This window comes from Melanostigma gelatinosum (assembly GCF_949748355.1).
Source record: "Melanostigma gelatinosum genome assembly, chromosome: 21".
Lineage (NCBI taxonomy): Eukaryota > Metazoa > Chordata > Actinopteri > Perciformes > Zoarcidae > Melanostigma > Melanostigma gelatinosum.
Window position 1 is genome coordinate 386202 of NC_136654.1, and position 24272 is coordinate 410473.

The 24272-nt window shown below is 44.1% G+C and overlaps 4 protein-coding genes across 5 annotated transcripts in view; 2 read left to right on the forward strand and 2 right to left on the reverse strand.

The window, feature by feature from the left end:
* Window positions 1-523: 523 nt before the first annotated feature.
* stambpl1 (STAM binding protein-like 1) lies at window positions 524-15268 on the reverse strand. 2 transcript variants are annotated; one of them, XM_079293571.1, is made up of 12 exons: window positions 15142-15268; window positions 9656-9763; window positions 8450-8667; window positions 5794-5869; window positions 4363-4458; window positions 4062-4274; window positions 3788-3938; window positions 3229-3353; window positions 3018-3155; window positions 1726-1838; window positions 1540-1639; window positions 524-1356 (listed from the first exon to the last, which is right to left on the reverse strand). In XM_079293571.1, the coding sequence occupies exons 2-12, from the start codon at window positions 9683-9685 to the stop codon at window positions 1300-1302; spliced, it is 1317 nt and encodes a 438-aa protein (XP_079149697.1). In that variant the 5' UTR covers window positions 9686-9763; window positions 15142-15268; the 3' UTR covers window positions 524-1299. The 2 variants fall into 2 exon arrangements, with proteins under 2 accessions (XP_079149697.1, XP_079149696.1); XM_079293570.1 differs by having other exon boundaries at window positions 524-1639.
* On the forward strand, window positions 9724-12306 carry LOC306795392 (uncharacterized protein; the record flags this gene model as incomplete). Its single annotated transcript, XM_079293896.1, has 3 exons — window positions 9724-9730; window positions 9847-9980; window positions 12136-12306. Coding segments are annotated over 3 exons (312 nt in total), but the record flags the coding sequence as incomplete, so codon positions are not given.
* Window positions 15269-16300: 1032 nt separating the features above from the next.
* On the forward strand, window positions 16301-21372 carry ankrd22 (ankyrin repeat domain 22). Its single transcript, XM_079293657.1, has 6 exons — window positions 16301-16361; window positions 19431-19622; window positions 19695-19802; window positions 20771-20848; window positions 21058-21156; window positions 21234-21372. Exons 1-6 carry the CDS (start codon window positions 16341-16343, stop codon window positions 21309-21311), a joined length of 576 nt encoding a protein of 191 aa, XP_079149783.1. The 5' UTR covers window positions 16301-16340; the 3' UTR covers window positions 21312-21372.
* Window positions 21373-22222: 850 nt separating this feature from the next.
* lipf (lipase, gastric) overlaps window positions 22223-24272 on the reverse strand; it is an 8846-nt gene continuing 6796 nt past the window's right edge. Inside the window, exons 7-11 of the mRNA XM_079293656.1 lie at window positions 23008-23154; window positions 22837-22908; window positions 22681-22749; window positions 22489-22599; window positions 22223-22360 (exon numbers count right to left, since the gene is read on the reverse strand). Of these exons, the coding sequence (XP_079149782.1) occupies window positions 22238-22360; window positions 22489-22599; window positions 22681-22749; window positions 22837-22908; window positions 23008-23154 (522 nt within the window). The 3' untranslated portion in view covers window positions 22223-22237. The remainder of the gene's footprint in view (window positions 22361-22488; window positions 22600-22680; window positions 22750-22836; window positions 22909-23007; window positions 23155-24272) is intronic.

Sequence of the window (24272 nt, forward strand, 5' to 3'; positions counted from 1 at the left end):
GGAGGGAAGTTGGTCCATGTACCAGGGGGCGGAGTGGGTGAAGGAGATGAGTTTGGATTTTTTGGGGGCGATGACGTCAAGACAGGAGGAGAGTGCATCATCATAGTACTTGACCAGGGCAGTGGGGGAGGCAGTCGAAATCGGGGCCGAGGCAGTGGCAGCCAAGGTGGAGGAGAGCGAGGAGATGTTGATAGACTTGATGTTCCGGAATGTTATGGTGCGATTCTGCTGAACATGGGGGGTGGGGATGTCTATGTCCAAGGTGATAGCCAGGTGGTCAGAGATGGTGAGGTCGATGCTGGTTGCTGATGGTAATGCCGGATGTGCAGACCAGGTCAAGTGTGTGTCCTTTGTTATGGGTGGGAAAGTCAACATGTTGGGTGACTTCAACTGCTTTCATCACTAAACTTCATCCGTCACTTCAACTGCTTTCATCAAACAGGAAGTCAGAGTCATAAGAGACAAATATAAAAATACAAAAACTTAAAATATTTATATAATTGCATTTAGACTGAAAACTCTCTCAGAGTAACAGGAAGTGTTTTATTGCCAAAAAACAGTCAGTTTAAAAACAGCAAACACACAAACAAACACACACAGTATTAAAGTGAAGATACTTTTCATGCCTCTAGGGGGCGATGGTCCTGAACAGTCTTCATAAAACCGAGTTATTTACAGTCCAAAAATTACATTTAGTTCATCGTCTGGAGGGGCGTGTCCAAGTCAGTGTTTGATTGACAGCAGTTGGAGGAGCGTGTCCAAGTCAGTGTTTGATTGACAGCAGCTGGAGGGGCGTGTCCCCATCTGTCTTTGATTGACAGCAGATGGAGGGGCGTGTCCAAGTCAGTGTTTGATTGACAGGTCTGTGTCCTCAAAACTATTCTAACTCGTCTCGTTACAGCAGAGCAAATATTTTATAGAAAACATTTCACAAAAAAACTTCCAGAAACTGAACAATGAATGTTTTAAAACACTTCATTCACTCACTCAGGCGCATTTACAGCATTGTTTTTATTAATGTACACTGTCCCTTATCAAATAAACCAATAAATAAAAAAATACCAGACTGTCCTGTGTTGTGAGCGTCGTGTTGGTTTTTCTTCATTAAAACAGCAAAAATAGATTATCTTTTACAGCAGCTGGTTTTAAAAGCTAATCTTTTATAGAACAAATTAAATAAAATGAACACTTTGACTTTGAAAAAACACTTCCTTCAAAAAGTTAAAACCATGACACACACACGCACACATACACACACACACACACACACACACAGTGTTCACAGTTTCCTCTCGTCTGTCACCTGAGGTCCAGCAGTTTGATCTTTGAGTCCCTCAGAACCACATGTTTACACACCTGAGAAGGAGAGAGAGAGTGTCACATCCTGCTACATCTTTGAAGGAACAGTACAACATTTAAATTAAGCGTGGGGCGTTCAGGGACTAAACTGAGTGTGGCACGTTTAGAGGAACAGTGGTCACAGACGGAGGGCTGTGATTGGCCAGGGTCTCTGGTCCAATCACAGACGAGGGTCCTCACACTGAACAGAGGAGGCTCCTTGGAGTGAGGATGGAAACCTTTCAGTCTGCAGACAGAAACCTCTGACATCCCGGGACCCGTTAACCTGAACACACCGGCACTGAGACAGAAGGCGGAGGGGTGAGGAAGTCCTTCTAATACACCTTAATCAGTTAAATGTGTGTGTGTGTGTGTGTGTGGACCTACTCATTGTGTTTAGGAGCACACACGATGGCGACGGCCTCCGGCAGCATCAGCTGATAAGAACAGTGAGTGTGAAGGTCGACGCTGGAGAGAAAGGCCGTCTGAGTGGGATGAGTCTGTCGGGGCAAACGTCAAAGTCACTGAACTACACACAGTTAAAACAACAAACAGCCGACACAGTGAGGACGGCGACTCCCACGTCGTGGGGACACGGACCACGTCGTGGGGACACGGACCACGTCGTGGGGACACGGACCTGACTGTCCTCCGACGTCGTGGGGACACGGACCAGACTGTCCTCCCACGTCGTGGGGACACGGACCTGACTGTCCTCCCACGTCGTGGGGACACGGACCAGACTGTCCTCCGACGTCGTGGGGACACGGACCAGACTGTCCTCCGACGTCGTGGGGACACGGACCAGACTGTCCTCCGACGTCGTGGGGACACGGACCTGACTGTCCTCCGACGTCGTGGGGACACGGACCAGACTGTCCTCCGACGTCGTGGGGACACGGACCTGACTGTCCTCACAAACCACCATCACAGCACAGAGCTGCAGAGTGAGACCTCTGTCTGTGTGTTCCTATCTCTGTCCCTCTCTCTCATCTGTTGCTCGACCACAGGCACTGTTGTCATGGTGATTTTTGATTATGCAAATTAAGCGGTTGACAACGAACGAACGGAGGTCATTTTTCTCCCGTGTGTGATTACTGGTTAATACCGCGCTTTGGGGACCGACAGCTGACCGCCCACACATAAGAGGAGCAGCTGTTTATTCAGATATGTGATGTGTCTCTGATTTATACCACTGAGGACACAAACTGTGGAACCCTACAGGTTTAACTGTTTAAATGTCTCTGATTTAAATCACTGGTTCATTCTGTGGTGGAATAATAAGCCTTATTTGCGTAAACTGACATTTAATGCTTAAAATGATATTACAGCCATATAAATCTATGGAATCTTAAAAGTTATTTAAAAGTTGTGGAGCTTTCTATCATATCAGGTGGTCAGTTTGTTCACGTTGTTCTGAGCAGGTTCAGGACTTCACAAGTCCATCTGCTGAAGAAGACTGTGTGATATCGTTGAAAGCTCCAGAACACGTGGTCATTGAGTGGAGACTGTTTTGTCAGCTGCTGTTTCTGAAAGTCAGGGTTGACCTGTAGAGCTCAAGTTAGTGTGTTTCTGTGTGTATTTAACGTTGAATGTGTTTGATGTGTTTAGCGTGTCTTCAGCGTGTCTTTAACGTGTGTTTAGCATGTGTTCAGCATGTGTTCAGCGTGGAGACGTACATGTATCCAGCCGAGGGTCAGCAGGCTCTGTTGGTCTTGGAAACTGAAGAGTTCCTCCACGTTCTCCATGTCGCAGAAATCCGGACCAGCCGACTGTTTGGGGATCACGGCGTGAGTCAGCATGAACTCGTTGTGCGTCTGAGGGAGAGACGGTCAGGATGTTGGTGAGCAGCTCAGGTGAGATCGATCACCTGTAGAAAGTAAACCTCACCAGTCGTCCACAGAGGACTCCGCAGGTTTCTATCCCTCTGGCTGTGTTGGAGTCGGCCAGCAGGAGGAACCGATACGTCAGATCTCTGGGAATCACCACCCGCCTCAAACCTTCCACCTTCTGAGCTGCACACACGAAACAAACACACACAAACATTCATATACGCACCAGGAGACAACTTCTGGTTCTTCATGAGTTAAAGCTGCATTCTCTCTAGTGTCCACCAGGGGGCGACTCCTCTGGTTGTATAGAAGTCTATAGAAAATGACTCTACTTCTCTCTTGATTTATTACCTCAGTAAACATTGTAAACATGAGTTTATGTCTCAATCTCTAGTTTCAAGTCTTCTTCAATACAGCATGATGTTCATTTAGTACATTATGGTCCATTTAGAGTCACACAGACCATAAAGCAGGGGATGCTTTAGGGCGGGGCTACACAGTGATTGACAGGTCTCTACCAGAGACGTATACGGCGTCTCTACGTCACTCCTCCTCAGTCCATATATGGTCACTTCCTGTTCACTGTATGAACAGAAGTGTTCTGTGTGTGTACTCACTGTGTACTCCGGTCAGCGTGGCAGCTGGTTGGCTGATGGGCACTGGGGGTCTGTTCCTGTTAAGATCCGCCCCGTGGGATCGTACGCAGGCTCTGATTGGCTGCCGAGACAGACAGGAGCCGTCCGTCACCTCAGGCACTTTGGTCTCCACCTAGAGGACGAACACGTCACTGCAGACATACTACTTGTACTACTGATACACGGTGTTAGTACAACACAGCAATATTACTACTGATACACGGTGTCAGTATTACAGTGTTGTGTGATCTGTCACCTTAGGCTCCTCCTCCTCTCCTCTCCGATTGGCCAGCTCCTGATGCCTCAACTGGTCCTCGAAGTAGCGAAACTGCTCCGATTCGATCTGCATGCGTCGCAGAGCAGTGACACGCTGGCGTTCCTCCTCCAATAAGAGGCCACGCCTCCTGTCCTCGCCCAATAGGGAGAGACGCTGCAGCTGATGACCACACACATCCACCGCCGCCTGGCTCTGAGACAGGAAGTCCCTTTTATTCATCATTTAATCTGATTTAATCTGATCAAACACACGATGCCATCTGATTGGTCGAGACACACACCTGGGCTCTGAGGTACTCGGTGTGTTCCCTGCTGTATTTCTCCTGAAGACGTTTCTTCAACTCGTCTTTACGAGGAAACGCAACATCCTGAAGTTTCTATAGAGACAAAGACAGAACATAAACACTACTAATGATGCTAATGTTAGCATTGGTAATGCTACTAGACAGGAAGTAACTGTACCTGCACACAACCACACACACTGAAAACCAAAAGGTCTGGGGACTAGATGTAGAGGTCTGGGACTAGATGTAGAGGTCTGGGACTAGATGTAGAGGTCTGGGACTAGTTGTAGAGGTCTGGGGACTAGTTGTAGAGGTCTGGGACTAGATGTAGAGGTCTGGGGACTAGCAGCAGAGGTCTGGGACTAGATGTAGAGGTCTGGGACTAGCGGCAGAGGTCTGGGACTAGATGTAGAGGTCTGGGACTAGATGTAGAGGTCTGGGACTAGATGTAGAGGTCTGGGGACTAGTTGTAGAGGTCTGGGACTAGATGTAGAGGTCTGGGGACTAGATGTAGAGGTCTGGGACTAGTTGTAGAGGTCTGGGGACTAGTTGTAGAGGTCTGGGACTAGATGTAGAGGGACTAGATCTAGAGGTCTGGGGACTAGTTGTAGAGGTCTGGGACTAGATGTAGAGATCTGGGGACTAGATGTAGAGGTCTGGGACTAGTTCTAGAGGTCTGGGGACTAGTTGTAGAGGTCTGGGACTAGATGTAGAGGTCTGGGACTAGATGTAGAGGTCTGGGGACTAGTTGTAGAGGTCTGGGACTAGATGTAGAGGTCTGGGGACTAGCAGCAGAGGTCTGGGACTAGATGTAGAGGTCTGGGACTAGCGGCAGAGGTCTGGGACTAGATGTAGAGGTCTGGGACTAGATGTAGAGGTCTGGGACTAGCGGCAGAGCTCTGGGACTAGCGGCAGAGGTCTGGGACTAGATGTAGAGGTCTGGGGACTAGTTGTAGAGGTCTGGGACTAGCTATAGAGGTCTGGGGACTATATGTGGAGGTCTGGGACTAGATGTAGAGGTCTGGGACTAGATGTAGAGGTCTGGGACTAGTTGTAGAGGTCTGGGAACTAGTTGTAGAGGTCTGGGACTAGCGGTAGAGGTCTGGGACTAGATGTAGAGGTCTGGGGACTATATGTGGAGGTCTGGGACTAGATGTAGAGGTCTGGGACTAGATGTAGAGGTCTGGGACTAGCGGTAGAGGTCTGGGACTAGCTATAGAGGTCTGGGGACTATATGTGGAGGTCTGGGACTAGATGTAGAGGTCTGGGACTAGATGTAGAGGTCTGGGACTAGCGGTAGAGGTCTGGGACTAGATGTAGAGGTCTGGGACTAGCGGTAGAGGTCTGGGACTAGCTGTAATCTGTACTTTGTGTATCTAGCCAACACTAACACATCTCTTATTACGAATAATCGATATGAATGTTGACCTTCATGATGAGCTGCTTCTCTGGAAGGCTGCAGTTGTGATAGTCTCTGTGAGCGGGCAGCTTCTCTACGAACAGACTGAACACATGTCCTCAATAAACACATGAAACAATAAACACATGAAACAATAAACACATGAAACAATAAACACATGAAACAATAAACACATGAACCAATAAACACATGAACCAATAAACACATGAAACAATAAACACATGAACCAATAAACACATGAACCAATAAACACATGAACCAATAAACACATGAACCAATAAACACATGAACCAATAAACACATGAAACAATAAACACATGAAACAATAAACACATGAACCAATAAACACATGAACCAATAAACACATGAAACAATAAACACATGAAACAATAAACACATGAAACAATAAACACATGAAACAATAAACACATGAACCAATAAACACATGAAACAATAAACACATGAACCAATAAACACATGAACCAATAAACACATGAACCAATAAACACATGAACCAATAAACACATGAAACAATAAACACATGAAACAATAAACACATGAAACAATAAACACATGAAACAATAAACACATGAAACAATAAACACATGAAACAATAAACACATGAACCAATAAACACATGAAACAATAAACACATGAAACAATAAACACATGAAACAATAAACACATGAAACAATAAACACATGAAACAATAAACACATGAAACAATAAACACATGAAACAATAAACACATGAAACAATAAACACATGAAACAATAAACACATGAACCAATAAACACATGAACCAATAAACACATGAAACAATAAATACATGAAACAATAAACACATGAAACAATAAACACATGAACCAATAAACACATGAACCAATAAACACATGAACCAATAAACACATGAACCAATAAAGACATGAACCAATAAACACATGTCCTCAATAAACACATGAAACAATAAACACATGAAACAATAAACACATGAAACAATAAACACATGAAACAATAAACACATGAAACAATAAACACATGAACCAATAAACACATGAACCAATAAACACATGTCCTCAATAAACACATGTCCTCAATAAATACATGAAACAATAAACACATGAACCAATAAACACATGTCCTCAATAAACACATGTCCTCAATAAATACATGAAACAATAAACACATGAAACAATAAACACATGAAACAATAAACACATGAAACAATAAACACATGAAACAATAAACACATGAAACAATAAACACATGAACCAATAAACACATGAAACAATAAACACATGAAACAATAAACACATGAAACAATAAACACATGAAACAATAAACACATGAACCAATAAACACATGAACCAATAAACACATGAACCAATAAACACATGTCCTCAATAAACACATGTCCTCAATAAACACATGTCCTCAATAAACACATGAAACAATAAACACATGAAACAATAAACACATGAACCAATAAACACATGAAACAATAAACACATGAACCAATAAACACATGAACCAATAAACACATGAACCAATAAACACATGAACCAATAAACACATGAACCAATAAACACATGAACCAATAAACACATGAACCAATAAACACATGAACCAATAAACACATGAACCAATAAACACATGAACCAATAAACACATGAACCAATAAACACATGAAACAATAAACACATGAAACAATAAACACATGAAACAATAAACACATGAACCAATAAACACATGAAACAATAAACACATGAAACAATAAACACATGAACCAATAAACACATGAAACAATAAACACATGAAACAATAAACACATGAACCAATAAACACATGAACCAATAAACACATGAACCAATAAACACATGAAACAATAAACACATGATACAATAAACACATGAAACAATAAACACATGAAACAATAAACACATGAAACAATAAACACATGAAACAATAAACACATGAAACAATAAACACATGAACCAATAAACACATGAACCAATAAACACATGAACCAATAAACACATGAACCAATAAACACATGAAACAATAAACACATGAAACAATAAACACATGAAACAATAAACACATGAAACAATAAACACATGAAACAATAAACACATGAAACAATAAACACATGAAACAATAAACACATGAAACAATAAACACATGAAACAATAAACACATGAAACAATAAACACATGAAACAATAAACACATGAAACAATAAACACATGAAACAATAAACACATGAAACAATAAACACATGAAACAATAAACACATGAAACAATAAACACATGAAACAATAAACACATGAAACAATAAACACATGAAACAATAAACACATGAAACAATAAACACATGAAACAATAAACACATGAAACAATAAACACATGAAACAATAAACACATGAAACAATAAACACATGAAACAATAAACACATGAAACAATAAACACATGCAACAATAAACACATGAACCAATAAACACATGAAACAATAAACACATGAAACAATAAACACATGAAACAATAAACACATGAAACAATAAACACATGAAACAATAAACACATGAAACAATAGTAATAAACTAATACAAATAAAATAAATAAACAAGTAAAAGTCAGATGTTGGTGGCGCGCTGCAGGTCTCACGTGATGAACTTGGTGTAGAGGACGTAGGCGTTCTCCAGACTCCCCTCCTGGAGGTAAACCTCCGCCATGCGCTCCATCTCCACTCCAGAGCGGAGGTATCTTCTGGGAGGAACGTCCTCGTTGAGCTCCACGCTGCTCCCCATCTTCCCGAGCGCTCGCACGCGCTCCGCCGCCGACAACGACACATCGGTGTAGTCCGGCTCCGCCGCCAGCTTCTTCTGCAGGAACACACGGAGAGCCAATCAGATGCATCGATTATCTTCAAGGAGGAATTGTGTCTTATTGTTAAGTGAATAACAATAAACAACAAGAGAAAATAACAATGACGTCAGAATAGAAATAATACAATGAAAGTATAAAAACGCCATGTTGAGAATAAGTACAATATATCTGTTCTCAACAGGAAAGATATATTGGACATCTTATAAAAGGTTCTTTATGCTGGCGCCCCCTAGAGGCTGTACATTAACTCTGTCCTGACTCATCAAACATCACACCAACATCTGACAGCTGAGGCAGGAAGCTGAGATTTACCATCCCTGCTGGGAGCCTGAATGCAGCACTTGTTACGCTGCTCATTAACATGAGAAGAAGATAAATATATGCTCCTCTGTTCACTGAGTCCTCTATTCATGAAGCAAGTACAGCCAGGACATACAGAGTACTACATCACATGTATATATACATATATATGTGTATATATATATATATATATATATATATATATATATATATATATATATATATATATATGTGTATATATATATATATATATATATGTGTATATATATATGTGTATATATATATATATATATATATATATGTGTATATATATATATATATATATATATATATAGATATATATGTGTGTATATATATATATATATATATATATATATATATATATATATGTATATGTGTATATATATATATATATATATATATATATATATATATATATATATATATATATATATATACACATACATATATATATATATATATATATGTATATGTGTATATATATATATATATATATATATATATGTATATGTGTATATATATATATATATATATATATATATATATATGTATGTGTATATATATATATATATATATATATATGTGTATATATACATATATATATATATATATATATATATATATATATATATACACACAACCCTCACACACTCACACACTCACCAGCGTATTTAAGCTGAAGCCTTGTTCCATGGTGTGTGTGTGTGTGTGTCACAGGCTCCGATTGGCCCATGGCCGGCTCGTCCATCTGCCAACTCCCATGATGCTTCACTGCATGGGGAGACAAACAAACAAGACATCAACGAGCAGTTTGAGCCTTGAAAACACAGATTTGGGAGAAATGTTCCTTTAAGAACTTCCTGTGAGGAACAGCGAGCATGCGGCTAAAGCATCCAGTGAGTCATCCACTTTAAAACAAGAGAAGAAGAAGAAGAAGAAGAAGAAGAAGAAGAAGAAGAAGAAGAAGAAGAAGAAGAAGAAGACGAAGAAGAAGAAGAAGAAGAAGAAGAAGAGAAGAAGAAGACATCTCACTCCTCTTCAGGAGCCAGCAAACAGATCTGATTCATCAACGTCTGGAGGATGTCACCACAGCAACCGTTGCATTGAGAGAGACAGAGAAACAGAGAGAGAGAGACAGACAGAGAAACAGATAAACAGATAAACAGAGAGAGAGAGACAGAGAGAGAGCCAGCGAGAGAGACAGAGAGAGAGACAGAGAGAGAGACAGAGACAGAGAGAGAGAGAGAGAGAGAGACAGAGAGATTTGATTTTTTAACAAACCTTTATTTTACGTTTTTTTGTTGTTTTTTTTCCTTCCTCAAGTCATAGGAGCAAACAAAACATCGCTAAACTGCTACAATCAGTTCAACCTTTTCCTGAACACGATACATTATCATTCAAAACTGTTCAACAACTACGGTCCATCAAACATGAACGTGTCTTTCATTGTCTGCAGGCTGAGAGCTGACTCTCACTCAGCGCCCACTTTTGTCCAGTTCTCTGTTCACTTTGTGAACTATCTTCTTGAGTCTATATCCTTCCTGCTTCGTGAGACCTCCTCTGTCCTTGCACCTCATGTGAGACCTGGCAGAGCTGGAGAGCTGCTCCTTGTCCGAGAGGTAGTCCTCCACTCTGACTTTTCTCACGTTCTTACTCCGCCTCAGAAACTCCTTGATCTCCTCCACGCTGTAGCCTCCAGAGCCCCGAGAGCTGCCAGCACCGTGTGTAGAGGGCTCACTGTTTACAGCAGAGTTCTCCTCCTGACTGGACTCAGAGTCCTCCCAACCGGACTCAGGGTCCTCTTCCGGCCTGGACTCGCACTCGGCTGCTCCTCCACTCTCTGTAGTTGCCACTTTCTTGGCCTGTGAGCTTCCTCTGCCTCCTCGCTGTTTCCTCTTCAGCTGAGGGGCCTTGAGCTGCTCCTCGTCTGCTTCCATGGCCACCTCCCCACCTGCCTCCACCTGTCCTCCAGTACTCTCCCTCACCTGCTGTACCCCACCCGTCACCTCCACTCTCACCTCCTGTACCCCACCCGTCACCTCCGCTCTCACCTCCTGTACCCCACCCGCCTCCTGCACCCTCACCTCTTGCACCCCACCTGTCACCTCCGCTCTCACCTCCTGTACCCCACCCGCCTCCTCCACTCTCGCCTCCTGGGTCCCACCTGTCACCTCCACTCCCCCCTCCTGAGCCCCACCCGTCACCTCCACCCTCGCCTCCTGTGCTCCACTTGCTCCCTCGTGTCCGTCCTGCTTGTCCCCTCTGGCCTCAGTACCTCCCTGGTTCTGGTCCGTGTTTGAGCCATGTTCCCCAGGACAAGCTCTGCTCAGATGTCCTTCTCTCCCACAGCTGTAACATTTAAAATCGTTCGTCTTTGCAAAGATGACGTAGTCAAAATCGCCCACAGTGATCTTGAAGCTGAGGTTGACCGGCCTGCTCCTGTCACTGGGGACCATGAAAGCATGCCTCCTGTGAGACGACACGTGTCGCAACAGCGGAGACTGAAATCCACAGGGCATCCGTATCACCGGAGACACCACCTTCCCATGCTTGGACAGCTCTTTGGCGATGGCAGCGCCCGTTATGAATGGTGGCACGTTGGACACAGTGACTTTCACCTCGGGTGTTGCGAGAGCATACGTGGGCAGGAAGTGCTCACCCACGGAGATCCCGCGCGTCAACACCACATCCGAAAGTTCAATACTGTCCAAAAAGATGACCACCGCGCTGTTCATCCGTGCTGCGGACTTCACGTGGCTGTGGCCGACAAGTTCACCCACTGCCAAACTGATCTCCTCCAACGAACACCCGAACAGCGGCGGCGGTATCTTCACGCCGTGGTCTCTGGTTAGCTCCGTCAGGCGCATGCTAGCGGTTAGCACGCCGACAGCACCTGCTGCCCGGCTGCACTCCGCTCAACAAAAAAGACCCAAAAACCCGATAAAAGTACGCAAAAAAAACCCGTGAACCCTGCACACCCCACTACACCATCATACCCAACATTACCCAACGAAGAGAAATGTCGAAAAACACGTTAATTATCGCTCTCAAAACTCCGCACCTGCAGCTCCGCACACGTCCGTCCACTGAGAGAGACAGAGAGAGAGAGCGACAGACAGAGAGAGAGAGCGACAGAGAGAGAGAGAGACAGAGAGAGAGACAGAGAGAGAGACAGAGACAGAGAGAGAGAGAGAGAGAGAGACAGAGAGAGAGAGACAGAGACAGAGACAGAGACAGAGAGAGAGAGAGAGAGAGAGAGAGACAGAGACAGAGACAGAGAGAGAGAGAGAGAGAGCCAGCGAGAGAGACAGAGAGAGAGAGAGAGAGAGAGAGAGAGAGACAGAGACAGAGACAGAGAGAGAGAGAGAGAGAGAGAGAGACAGAGAGAGACAGAGAGAGAGACAGAGACAGAGAGAGACAGAGAGAGAGAGCGACAGAGAGAGAGAGAGACAGAGAGAGGGATAGAGAGAGAGAGAGACAGAGAGAGAGAGAGACAGAGAGAGAGACAGAGAGACAGAGAGAGAGACAGAGAGAGAGAGAGACAGAGGGAGACAGAGAGAGGGAGAGAGAGGGAGCGAGAGACAGACAGAGAGAGGGAGAGAGAGAGAGAGAGACAGAGCGACAGAGAGAGAGAATGAGAGAATGAGAGAGAGAGAGAGACAGAGAGACAGAGGGAGACAGAGAGAGGGAGAGAGAGAGAGAGAGACAGAGAGACAGAGCGACAGAGAGAGACAGAGAGAGAGAGAGAGAGACAGAGAGAGAGAGAGACAGAGAGAGAGAGAGAATGAGAGAGACAGAGAGACAGAGAGAGACAGAGAGAGAGAGAGAGAGAGACAGAGAGAGAGAGAGAATGAGAGAGACAGAGAGACAGAGAGAGACAGAGAGAGAGAGACAGACAGACTTGAAATAAGATCCACATGAAGACAAAGACCAGGTCCAGGTGTGTACAGGAGACTCTCAGAGGATCTGGATCTATAAATAGAATGTTGTGACTGAACTGGTCCGACAGTAAAACTTGTCTCTCTTGTTTCTTTCGGTTCTTCTTCTGCAGTATCTGTTGACTCGTCCTCGGGGGGGGGGGGGGGGGGGGGGGCTAGAGATACTCCAGAATGTATCTTTATGAGTTTATGAGCATGTTTGTGTTTTAGTGTAATTAACACAATACATTTGAGTAAAGTACTTTAACTACAGTAGTCGGAGTACTTCCTCCAGCTGGTTGTTTTGTTAAAGATACAAAAACACTCACGAATGTTTAAATGTCGACTCATCAAACCTTACAAGACGACGTTGGCGTAAAGTTGATGGTTGAATTGAACACTAATAATAACAATCAATAGTGATTCACGTGTTCATGTGTTCATGTATGTTTATACCAGTTGTGGGCCGTCAGGGCCTGCAAGCCTTCTCTGCTGGCCTGAACAGAATCACCAAGTTATATCTGTTTTATAATTTAATAACTTTTCATAAATACACTCCATGTATTATAATTTATAAACATATTTTCCCCATTGTCTTATGTTCTCATTGCACAGCTCCTGTCTTCCTCAGTTGCTCTGCTTCCAGTGCAGCTTGTTTTAAGTAGAGCTTTCATCCAATCAGATCTCACCTCTGTGTCTCTAGGTAGAACAGAGCCAGAGGCCTGCAGACTCACAAGTGCATCATGAGCACTTTAAGTGAACGGGGACGATGTTGTTGATTGTCACAGTGTTCAACCAATCAGATGTCTAGTTTGACATGTTGGGCGTATTCTTTGACGTGTCAGAGCTGCTAGCTGGCCTATAATGACGTCAGCATTAGTGCAGCTCAGTGTTCAGGTGCAGCGTGCGCTGTGATTGGTCAGTGGGCGAGCACGTGACTATCGTGAAACGGAACTTAAGGAAGCCAGCAAAGCTTAGTCTGGAGTCGTGAGAGTTCAAATTGAAAGATATGAAGAAGTTATGACATGTTTAGTATGTTGCTTGGTGTAGATTATTATTATTTGACCTGCTTTGTTTTTTTAACACTCAATGTCTGAAGGAGGAGAAACAGATTAGTGAGTTGGATTTAACCGTGAGATGAAACTCTTTGTTAACAAAGAAAGGAGGATGGAGTTTGTCTTTAAATAGTGAACAGCAGCTCTGGTAAGTTAAATGAGTTTGTTTGTACATCTGCAGTAGCTTTAATATGCTTGTTTATCTGTTATTATTTGTACAACTTGTTTTTATGAAGATGGATTTTTGTTTGTTTTATATGTGATAGGAACTATTGTTACGTCCTATGTTGCTCTGGGGCATATTTAGCAGGTGCCAGTGTTGCCAACTTGGCGACTCTCTCGCTGAATCTGGCGACTTTCCAAAACCCTCATGGAGACGTTTGTGGTGCTGTGACTCTGACGTTGAAGCTCGTTCTGCACTGTAGTGAACGTGCAGCGGTGCTGCCGAGAGCCCCAAAGCTCTCAGAGGTCAGCCTCGCAGGTCAGCCTCGCAGGTCAGCCTCGCAGGTCAGCCTCGCAGGTCAGCCTCGCAGGTCAGCCTCGCAGCAGTCAGAGCAGAGAGGATGTGCACTCTGTGCGTGTTCATGTATCTGCACTCTGCAGTTAGTGCATCTACAGGTGTTGAGCTTCATTTTTACATGAAACACATAATAACCGTATCTGTGTTTCAGCTGCAGGACAGCAGTGAAGGCCCAGGTTTGAATGCACCGCCCGCCACTGATACATACATGTATATGTGTGTATATGTATATATATATATATATCTACAAATATCATTCTGAAATATTTGCCTTCTATAATGAAGGGATTTTATTTCATAATTTAAATTGTATCTAATAAACTTGGTGTGTTGTTATTTATTCTATGTGTGATTAATGAATATATTATACAGATATTATATTATTATTATTCATATTATTAAGACATAACAGACAGATGATTATAATTATTGTTAATTATTATTGATTATTATTAATTATTCTATTTTAATATTCATCTGGTTGGTCACGTGATGCATTCTGGGAATTGATTGATTGATTAAATATTGATCAGTTAAAATCAGCACGAGCTCACTCTGCTCAGACAGGAAGAAGAGAAGAAGACTGAGAGAAGAAGAAGAGAAGAAGGCAGAAGGCAGAAAGCTCAATGAAAGCTCAAGGAAAGTCAATCAGTTTACCGGTTTGTTGTCGGTTTGATGTCCACGAGCTGTCACGTGAGGGGGAGACCCGGTCACACCTGCACCGGGAGTCCGGGACCCGGACCCGGTCTCAGCACTAAAGGGTCCTGAATGAGGGGGAAGCTCTGGTGAAACGGCTGAAAGCTCCGGCAGCTGCTTCAAAGAGATGTTGGAGCTCAAAGATCGTCTCCGCATGATGATGACTCACTCACTGCTTCCGGTTTCACAGGCGAGTGGGTGTTGACTCTGCGCATGCCCACCACTTGCTGCCAAAGAGGAGAATAAAAAGGCAGTGACATCTCACTCTGACGCATCTTCTGGGAAGAGGAAGTGATCGAGGACATACCGGAAGTGGTGTTTCCGGACATCTGGGCGTTTCAAAATATATTTTTAATAAAATGTAAATGTTGATGTATACTCATTTACTTCAAACTTCAAGGATACACACTTGAAGATATGTATAAAAACACAAATACTAACTTTTGTACTTGTATATTGACTACATAAACTGTAGTTTGATTCCAGTTTTACATATAACATAAAACTAAACTGAGTAGAAACACTTTTAATCTGAAAGTTCATATTCCTGTCTGATCCTGTTTGTTTTGTTTTGCTTCAGGCCTGAGGCTGACTGTGACGCACTCACGGTTCCCTGCAGCGTGTTTCTTCTTGTTTGAAGTCAGATGACAGGCGGAAGTTCAGAGATCAAATAACAAAATAAAAGTCTTCAGAATAAACAGTAGAACGAGTTTAATTTCTTAAACTTGTGCAGTTGTTTCCAGACTGTTGATCATCAGTCAAGCTACACATAGTGACCGGAAGTACAGACTACAAGATAAAATATAGAACCATGGCCATGTTTTTTTTAAATGAATAATATTTTATTTTTAATGTTTCCTAAAACCGGTAGAGATGAAATATGTTGAAACATTTTCTCTCCTCTTTGGAGATCAATTATTTCAGTAAATATCAACCGATTCTCTGATTTAAGTTTCCTGATGAAACTAAACAGAATAACCAACAAATATAAAAATATAGAATCAATATGTCGTTAAATCAATGTTCCGTAATCAAACAGGAGATGACTGAGACAGATTTAACTCCTCCTCTCAGCTTTAGTGAGCTTTATTTTGGAAAGTTACCCCGGAAGTGGAGCTGCTGAAGGTGTCGGGTGTTTGACGTCCAGGTGTGTTGTCGTCATGGGGCTCGTGTACTCTGAGGTAACACTTCTCTCTGTTTTATGTCTTTAGTCTTCTGTTCGCTGCTTTTAATCGCGTGTTTTTACACTTTTACACTTCCGGTTTGTGTTCAAGTCTCAGGTGAGAGAAGTTTACCTGCTCTTAAACCACACACACACACACACACACACACACCTTTACTGCAGTAAAAGTAGTCATACCAAAGTGTAAAATACTGTTAAAGGTAGTAATGACGTTGGTTGACACGAATACTAATATCATAAAACAACATCCTGTAGGGGACGACCGAACTCACGGGGCCCCTTTAAGGAAAGGGGCGTAACCCTGGTGACAGAGGGGGTTAAAGGGTGACAGGAAGTGAATGTGTTGAATGTTTGTATGGATGGAAATAATCGGCCACATGGTGCAGCCAAAGGGAATACTCGACTCCTTGTTTGTTTCCACACACCTACATTGGTGACCCTGACACTCCTGGACGTTTCCAGAAGAAAGAATGACGACGCACGCAGTTTCGCTGAAACTGCCGGAGTTTTGGGAGACGCAGTCGACAGTTGCGGCCTAATGAGCGGAAATACAGCACGTTCGATCGGGAGCTCCTCGGCCTCTTTCTGGCCATTCGGCATTTCCGGTTCCTGCTGGAGGCTCGGCCGTTCACTGCGTTTGTGGATCACAAACCACTGACGTTTGCCATGAGTAAGAGCACCGAACCATGGTCTGCACGCCAGCAGCGCCAGCTCTCCTTCATATCAGAGTTTACCACGGATCTGCAGCATGTAGCGGGCAAGGAAAACCTGGTCGCAGACTGTCTCTCCAGGGCTGTCACCGGGGCTGTCCAGTTAGGCTTGGACTATAACAAGATGGCAGAGGATCAAGTTACAGACCCGGGCGTCCAGGAGTTGAGGACGGCAGTCACGGGACTGCGGTTGGAGGAGGTCCCGTTTGGCGAAACTGGCGTTACGCTCCTGTGTGACGTCTCCACAGGCCAGCCGCGGCCGGTTGTTCCCGACGAATGGAGACAGCAGGTTTTCAATGCTATTCATGGACTGTCTCACCCGGGCAAGAGGGCGTCTCAGAAGTTGATCTCAGCAAAATTTGTCTGGCACGGGCTGAAAAAGGATATACGGAAGTGGGCCGGGACTTGTGTGGTGTGCCAGCTCTCCAAGGTGCACCGTCACATAAAGGCCCCGTTAGCACAGTTTTCGGTGCCAGAAAGGAGGTTCGATCACGTGAATGTGGACTTGGTAGGACCTTTGCCCCCATCCCGTGGGTTCACACATCTCCTCACGATGGTAGACCGAACCACTCGTTGGCCAGAAGCTGTCCCGTTGTCATCAACAACGGCGGATGAGGTGGCTCGGGCATTTATTCAGGCTTGGGTCGCCAGGTTCGGAGCCCCAGCTGACGTTTCCTCGGACCGAGGCCCACAGTTTACATCAGAGCTGTGGAATGCAGTTGCAGGAAGCCTAGGGGTGAAGCTCCATCGCACTACCGCCTACCACCCGCAGGCTAATGGATTATGCGAGCGGTTCCACTGGTCGATGAAAGCTGCTCTCCGTGCCAGCCTCAAAGACAGCAGTTGGGTGGACAGGCTCCCGTGGGTCATGATGGGGCTCAGGACAGCCCCCAAAGATGATCTGCAAGCTTCATCGGCTGAGCTGGTTTATGGAGAGCCACTGCGGGTCCCGGGGGAGTTTATCCCCAAAGTCACAGACCCTTGGTCTGCAACCCAGCAGCGGGAAACGCTCCTGGGAAAAGCCAGGCTGTTTAAACCAGTGTCCACGTCGCAGCACGGCCTTCCGCAGTCATATGTCCCGTCCAGCCTCAGGTCAGCGGAGTATGTGTTTGTTCGCCAGGACGGCCACCGTGGACCCTTTCAACCCCCCTACGTCGGGCCGTTTCGGGTGCTGGAGACCGGAGACAAAACCTGCAAGGTCGACATGGGCGGCAAGCTGGAGTACGTGTCGGTTGACCGCCTTAAACCAGCACATCTGGACCTGGACCAACCTGTACGGTTGGCTGAACCCCCACGGCGGGGGCGGCCTCGGGCCCTCCCACCTCAGCACGACAGGACCCGGAGGGGGCCTTCAATGGTGGTTCTGCCTCCGGCCCCAGAGACACGGAGTCGGGCTGGTCGGTTGATCCGGGCCCCCAAACATGAATGGTTGGGACTAATCTCGGGAGTTGGTGAATTCTGGGGGGAGGCATGTAGGGGACGACCGAATTCACGGGGCCCCTTTAAGGAAAGGGGCGTAACCCTGGTGACAGAGGGGGTTAAAGGGTGACAGGAAGTGAATGTGTTGAATGTTTGTATGGATGGAAATAAACGGCCGCATGGTGCAGCCAAAGGGAATACTCGACTCCTTGTTTGTTTCCACACACCTACAATCCCATAATAATAAACAGTGACAGTCAGCTGTTGGATCGATTGAAAGTAACTTTATGTAAAGAAATAAGTAAAAGTATCAGCATCAAAATGTACTTAAAGTACCAAAAGTAAAAGTACTCTTTCTGTAGAATAATATCTATGTAATAATTATAATAGTGAATCTGCTGAGTCATCACGTGATGTGATGAGGTCATGTGATCAACATCTGGAAACAATCAAACATTTAAAATATGTGAAGAATGTAAAACAGAGAAACACTTTGTTTATGGGGAGTATTACTCAGTAGATGTTAAATACATATATATATGTACACATACTGTATATATGTGTGTGTGTGTGAGGGGGGGGGTAGTTAGATTCACATGTTTGTAGAACTGAGAGAGAATGAGGAACGATAATAAAACATCCTTCTCCTCCCCTCCTCTTCCTTCTCCTCCTCCTCTCCCTCTCCCTTCTCCTCTTCCTTCTCCTCCTCTTCCTTCTCCTCTTCCTCCTCCTCCTCTCCCCTCCTCCTCTTCCTGTTCCTCCTCCTCCTCTCCCTCTTCGTTCTCCTCTTCCTCCTCCTCCTGTTCCTGCTCCTCTTCCTTCTTTTCCTCCTCTTCCTTCTCCTCCTCCTCTCCCTCTTCCTTCTCCTCCTCCTCTTCCTTCTCTTCTTCTTCCTCCTCCCCCCTCCTCTTCCTCCCTCCTCCTCCCCCTCCTCTCAGCCTGCCTGTCAGTCAGCGTATGATGGAGATGTGCACCTCCTCTATAAGCTCCTCCTCCATGACTCCTCCCACCTGAACGTTCATGACCGTCACAACGGGGACACGCCCCTCATTGCGGCCTGTCGCCACGGTAACCTGAGGGCGGTCCAGTACCTGCTGGACAACGGGGCCGACGTCCAGCTGACCAATGAGGTGAGCCCACGATGAGGTCATCGATGGGGTCATGGTGTGGGCATGTCTGAACTAACGTGTCTCTTGTCTCAGAAACAGAGGACGTGTCTTCACTATGTGTCCAAGAGGAGCTTCTCTCTGATGGACTACCTCATGATCACACTCCTCATGCCCATCATGCTGCTGGGGTACTTCCTCCTGGTACATATATATATATAAATACATAAAGATACATATATATATGTATGTTTTAGTGCTGGGCAACGATTAAAATATTTAATCGCGATTAATCGCATTGTTATGGCAAAGTTCAATGATGAATTATAAAGTAGTGTATGAACAAAAGGGCAATAACATTTGGTTCACGAGATGCAGGCAGCATGTTTCATACTGAATGTGAATATAATTCATACTTTGTTGGCATCTTATTCTGAAAACCGGATGTTGGTCTGAAGAAACCGGATGTTGTCTCACGTTAATGTTTCCGCTAACTTTCAAAGTCCGCTCCCGATCTGTGGCGTTTAAATGTGTTTACGGTGAATGTCAGCGTACAGGTGCACTAACATGTGAGTGTCTGTGACTTTATGCCGTGTTCACACCAAACGCGGCGCGAATTCAACGCGCCACAAATTTGCGTCCATCGTGCTGCAAATTCGCGCCGCGCCAGTCTGATGGCGTCTGTGCAGACTTTGTACGTAATCTACTCGCGCAAATAATGCGCGCCGCGTTTGGTGTGAACTCAGCTTTACCGCAGCGATGTCCAGTCGTCTCCAGGGAGCGCAGCAGCTGCTGCAGCTTCTCTCTTTATTTCTGCCCCCCCCCCTCTCGACCAGAAGCAGAAGTCGCCTTTTCTCTACGGCAACGCTGAAGTATCATCTCCAATACAAAACGATAAACATGAGACAGTCTGTTACAATAATAATTCATGAAAAATACTTACCTGTTTTTTCGTTGTTGTTCACACACACACACACACACTGACTATAGGATGTTTGCTGGCTTTTATCCCTGTTCTTGTCATCCTCTTGTTGTTATGTCTATGTATTGTCTCTTGTCTTTCAATAAAAATAAATAAAAATAATATTAATAATACATTTTAAAAACGCGTTAACGCGCGATAAAATAATTGTCGGCGTTAATGAATGAATGCGTTTGTGTGTGTGTGTTAGCGACAGAAACAGAGGCAGAGTGCGTCTCTGATGAAGGCGGTGCTGAGCAGCAACATCAACGTCGATGCTGTCGACTATGTGAGTAAGAACATCTGTTCAAACTGTTAGCCTGGAGCTAACAGACTTAGCATCATGCTAACAGACATAGCCTGGTGCCAACATACGTGTTTACTGAGTTTAATCATATCAATATATTTTTATATCTGTTTATGTTTTTTATGTTGTACATGTTATACATTCATATATTATTCTATAGATTTAATATGATTTATATATGTTGTGTTCAGAAGGGAAACACAGCTCTTCACTACGTCTGTCAGATGAAAAGTCACCGTCTGGTTCCTCTGCTGCTGACAAGAAACGCTGACACAAGCGTCCAAAATAACGTACGTCCACAAACGCACCACGACTCAAATCAGCTGCTCGATATGGCGTCATGTCTGACCTTCTTCTTCTTCTTCAGGACGGAGAAACACCGCTGGACATCGCCACCAGACTAAAGTTCAAGAAGATCGTCCACATGCTGAAGACGACACAGTGAGAGACGGACAGACAGGAGGACGGACAGACAGGAGGACGGATAGACAGACAGACAGGAGGACGGACAGACAGACAGGGAAAATGTGCAGAAAGATTTCAGAATATAAATAAATAATTTAAGAAGAGAAACAGCATTCATGATGGCGAACAAATGCTTTTATTTTGAAGGCTCCTAAATGACAAAAATAGCCTATCTTAGCCTAGCTTAGCACAAAGACTGTCTTTAAGATGAAACACATAAAAGATGAATAAAGATGAGTGGGAACAATCTGTTTGTAGATAAGAATCATCTGATACATTACAAATTCAGCTTTTTATTTCAAAATAAACTTTATCAATAAAATCTGTGATTGTGTTTATGAGTTTACGATCTGGTTCATATTCAGCAGAAATAAAAGCAAAGTATTTTAACCTCTAAATAAAGGTTTAGCTCCACCCACCACAATTCAAGCCTCATGATTGGATGCTGCTGCCCCTCACACATTGATTGACAGGTATTTTACTTGATGAACACCAAACAAATCTATTTATTTTAAAATGCGATCAACATTTGGTGATCCTAACGTCAGCACGATACCATGCTAACATTCGCATTTTATAGCCACAATGCTAATGAAGCTAAAAACAACGAATACAAAGTTCAGCTCTCAGCACATTCACTGAGCTTCTTCACATGTTTATGTGAGGAGGATTTTCAAAATAAGAGTAAAGTTGAAAACCAATCTAGACTGGTTTGTTTGAAGTTGAAAGTTCTGGTCACATTAAAAATAAAACAATCAACAAACAGGAAGTGTTTACAGTGTTTACAGATTACAGTGATGTCATTGGTGTGTACGAGGAGTTTGAATCCACACTGACCATTCAAGTTTAACACACACACACACACACACACACGCACACACACACACACACACACACACACACTCTCTACTTATATTCCTGCAGCAGCTTCAGGATGGAGGGAAACATCTGTTCAGGAGCATCAAGACCCCAAATAAAGTCCAGATGATCCCAATGTTCAATGTTCTGATGGAAGACCAGGTTAAACACCTGAGAGAGAGAGAGACAGAGAGAGAGAGAGACAGAGAGACAGAGAGAGACAGACAGGTTAATGAATTATGACTTGACTTTCTTCATTGTGACGGTAAAGAACCTCGTTAACCTCGTTGAGGACTCACCTGAGTGAGGAGGACCGCCACGTCTTTGGGGTCTGCCAGCGTATCGTGTCCCCCTGAGAACAGAGCGGTGGGAACCTTCATGTCCTGGACCCGGTACTCAGGGGGAGTGGACTGAGGTGGGACAGACGGAGACATGAGACATAAAGTAAAGTAAACAAACACCTGAGTACTGTGATCCAGGTAAAGTCTCACCTGGTTGTAGTGCTTCATGTTTCCTGCAGCTCCAAAGTCAAAAGCACTCAGCTTCCCTCTATCAACCGCCTGGAAACAAGTTTAGGGTCCAGACAACGCATGTCAACGATGGTCCCCATAAGCACACATAGGCAGAATTGTGTGTGTGTGTGTTACCTGGGCCCAGTGGACCATGTTCTGGACTGAGGTCCCAGCAGGACAGTGTTCAGTGTAGACTGGGATCCGAGTCTGGAAACAAAGGACTCAGTGAGGCTGAAGATAACTCAAAGATCCTTCATATAAATAATCAATAATCAATGATCTGAAAACATGTAATCAATAACGAACCTTGTTGAGGTTTTTCTCATCGAATCCACAAAGGACGAAGAAAAGGTTTCCACACAACTCACTGAGCAGCTGCTTCGCACACACATGTTCCGCAAACCACTCGATCATGTGACTCTGAGGCAGGAAGTCCCGCCTACCAAACAGGTCCTGATAGAGATGAAATTCCAATCAATCAATCAATCAGTCAGTCAATAAATGAACCCGTCAGCGTCATTAATAAAAATAAATCAGGTCATGTGATAATAGCTCGTTAGCAGGTCATGTGATAACAGCTCGTTAACAGGTCATGTGATAACAGCTCGTTAACAGGTCATGTGATAACAGCTCGTTAGGTCATGTGATAACAGCTTGTTAACAGGTCATGTTATAACAGCTCATTAACAGGTCATGTGATAACAGCTCGTTAACAGATCATGTGATAACAGCTCGTTAACAGGTCATGTGATAACAGCTCGTTAGCAGGTCATGTGATAACAGCTCGTTAGCAGGTCATGTGATAATAGCTCGTTAACAGGTCATGTGATGAAGCTCGTTAGCAGGTAATGTGATAAAGCTCGTCAGCAGGTCATGTGATTAAGGCTCGTTAGCAGGTCATGTGATTAAAGCTCGTGAACAAGTCATGTGACAACAGCTCGTTAACAGGTCATGTGATTAAAGATCATTAACAGGGCATGTGATGATCGCTTGTTAACAGGTCATGTGACTAAAGCTCGTTAACAGGTCATGTGATTAAAGATCATTAACAGGGCATGTGATGACCGCTTGTTCACAGGTCATGTGACAATAGCTCGTGAACAGGTCATGTGATTAAAGATCATTAACAGGGCATGTGATGATCGCTTGTTAACAGGTCATGTGACAATAGCTCGTTAACAGGTCATGTGACAATAGCTCGTTAACAGGTCATGTGATTAAAGATCATTAACAGGGCATGTGACTACAGCTGGTTAACAGGTCATGTGATTAAAGATCATTAACAGGGCATGTGACGATCGCTTGTTAACAGGTCATGTGACAATAGCTCGTTAACAGGTCATGTGATTAAAGCTCGTCAACAGGTCATGTGATTAAAGCTCGTTAACAGGGCATGTGATTAAAGCTTGTTAACAAGTCATGTTATTAAAGCTTGTTAACAGGTCATGTGATTAAAGCTCGTTAACAGGGCATGTGATTAAAGCTCGTTAACAGGTCATGTGATGATCGCTTGTTAACAGGTCATGTGATTAAAGCTCGTTAACAAGTCATGTGACAATAGCTCGTGAACA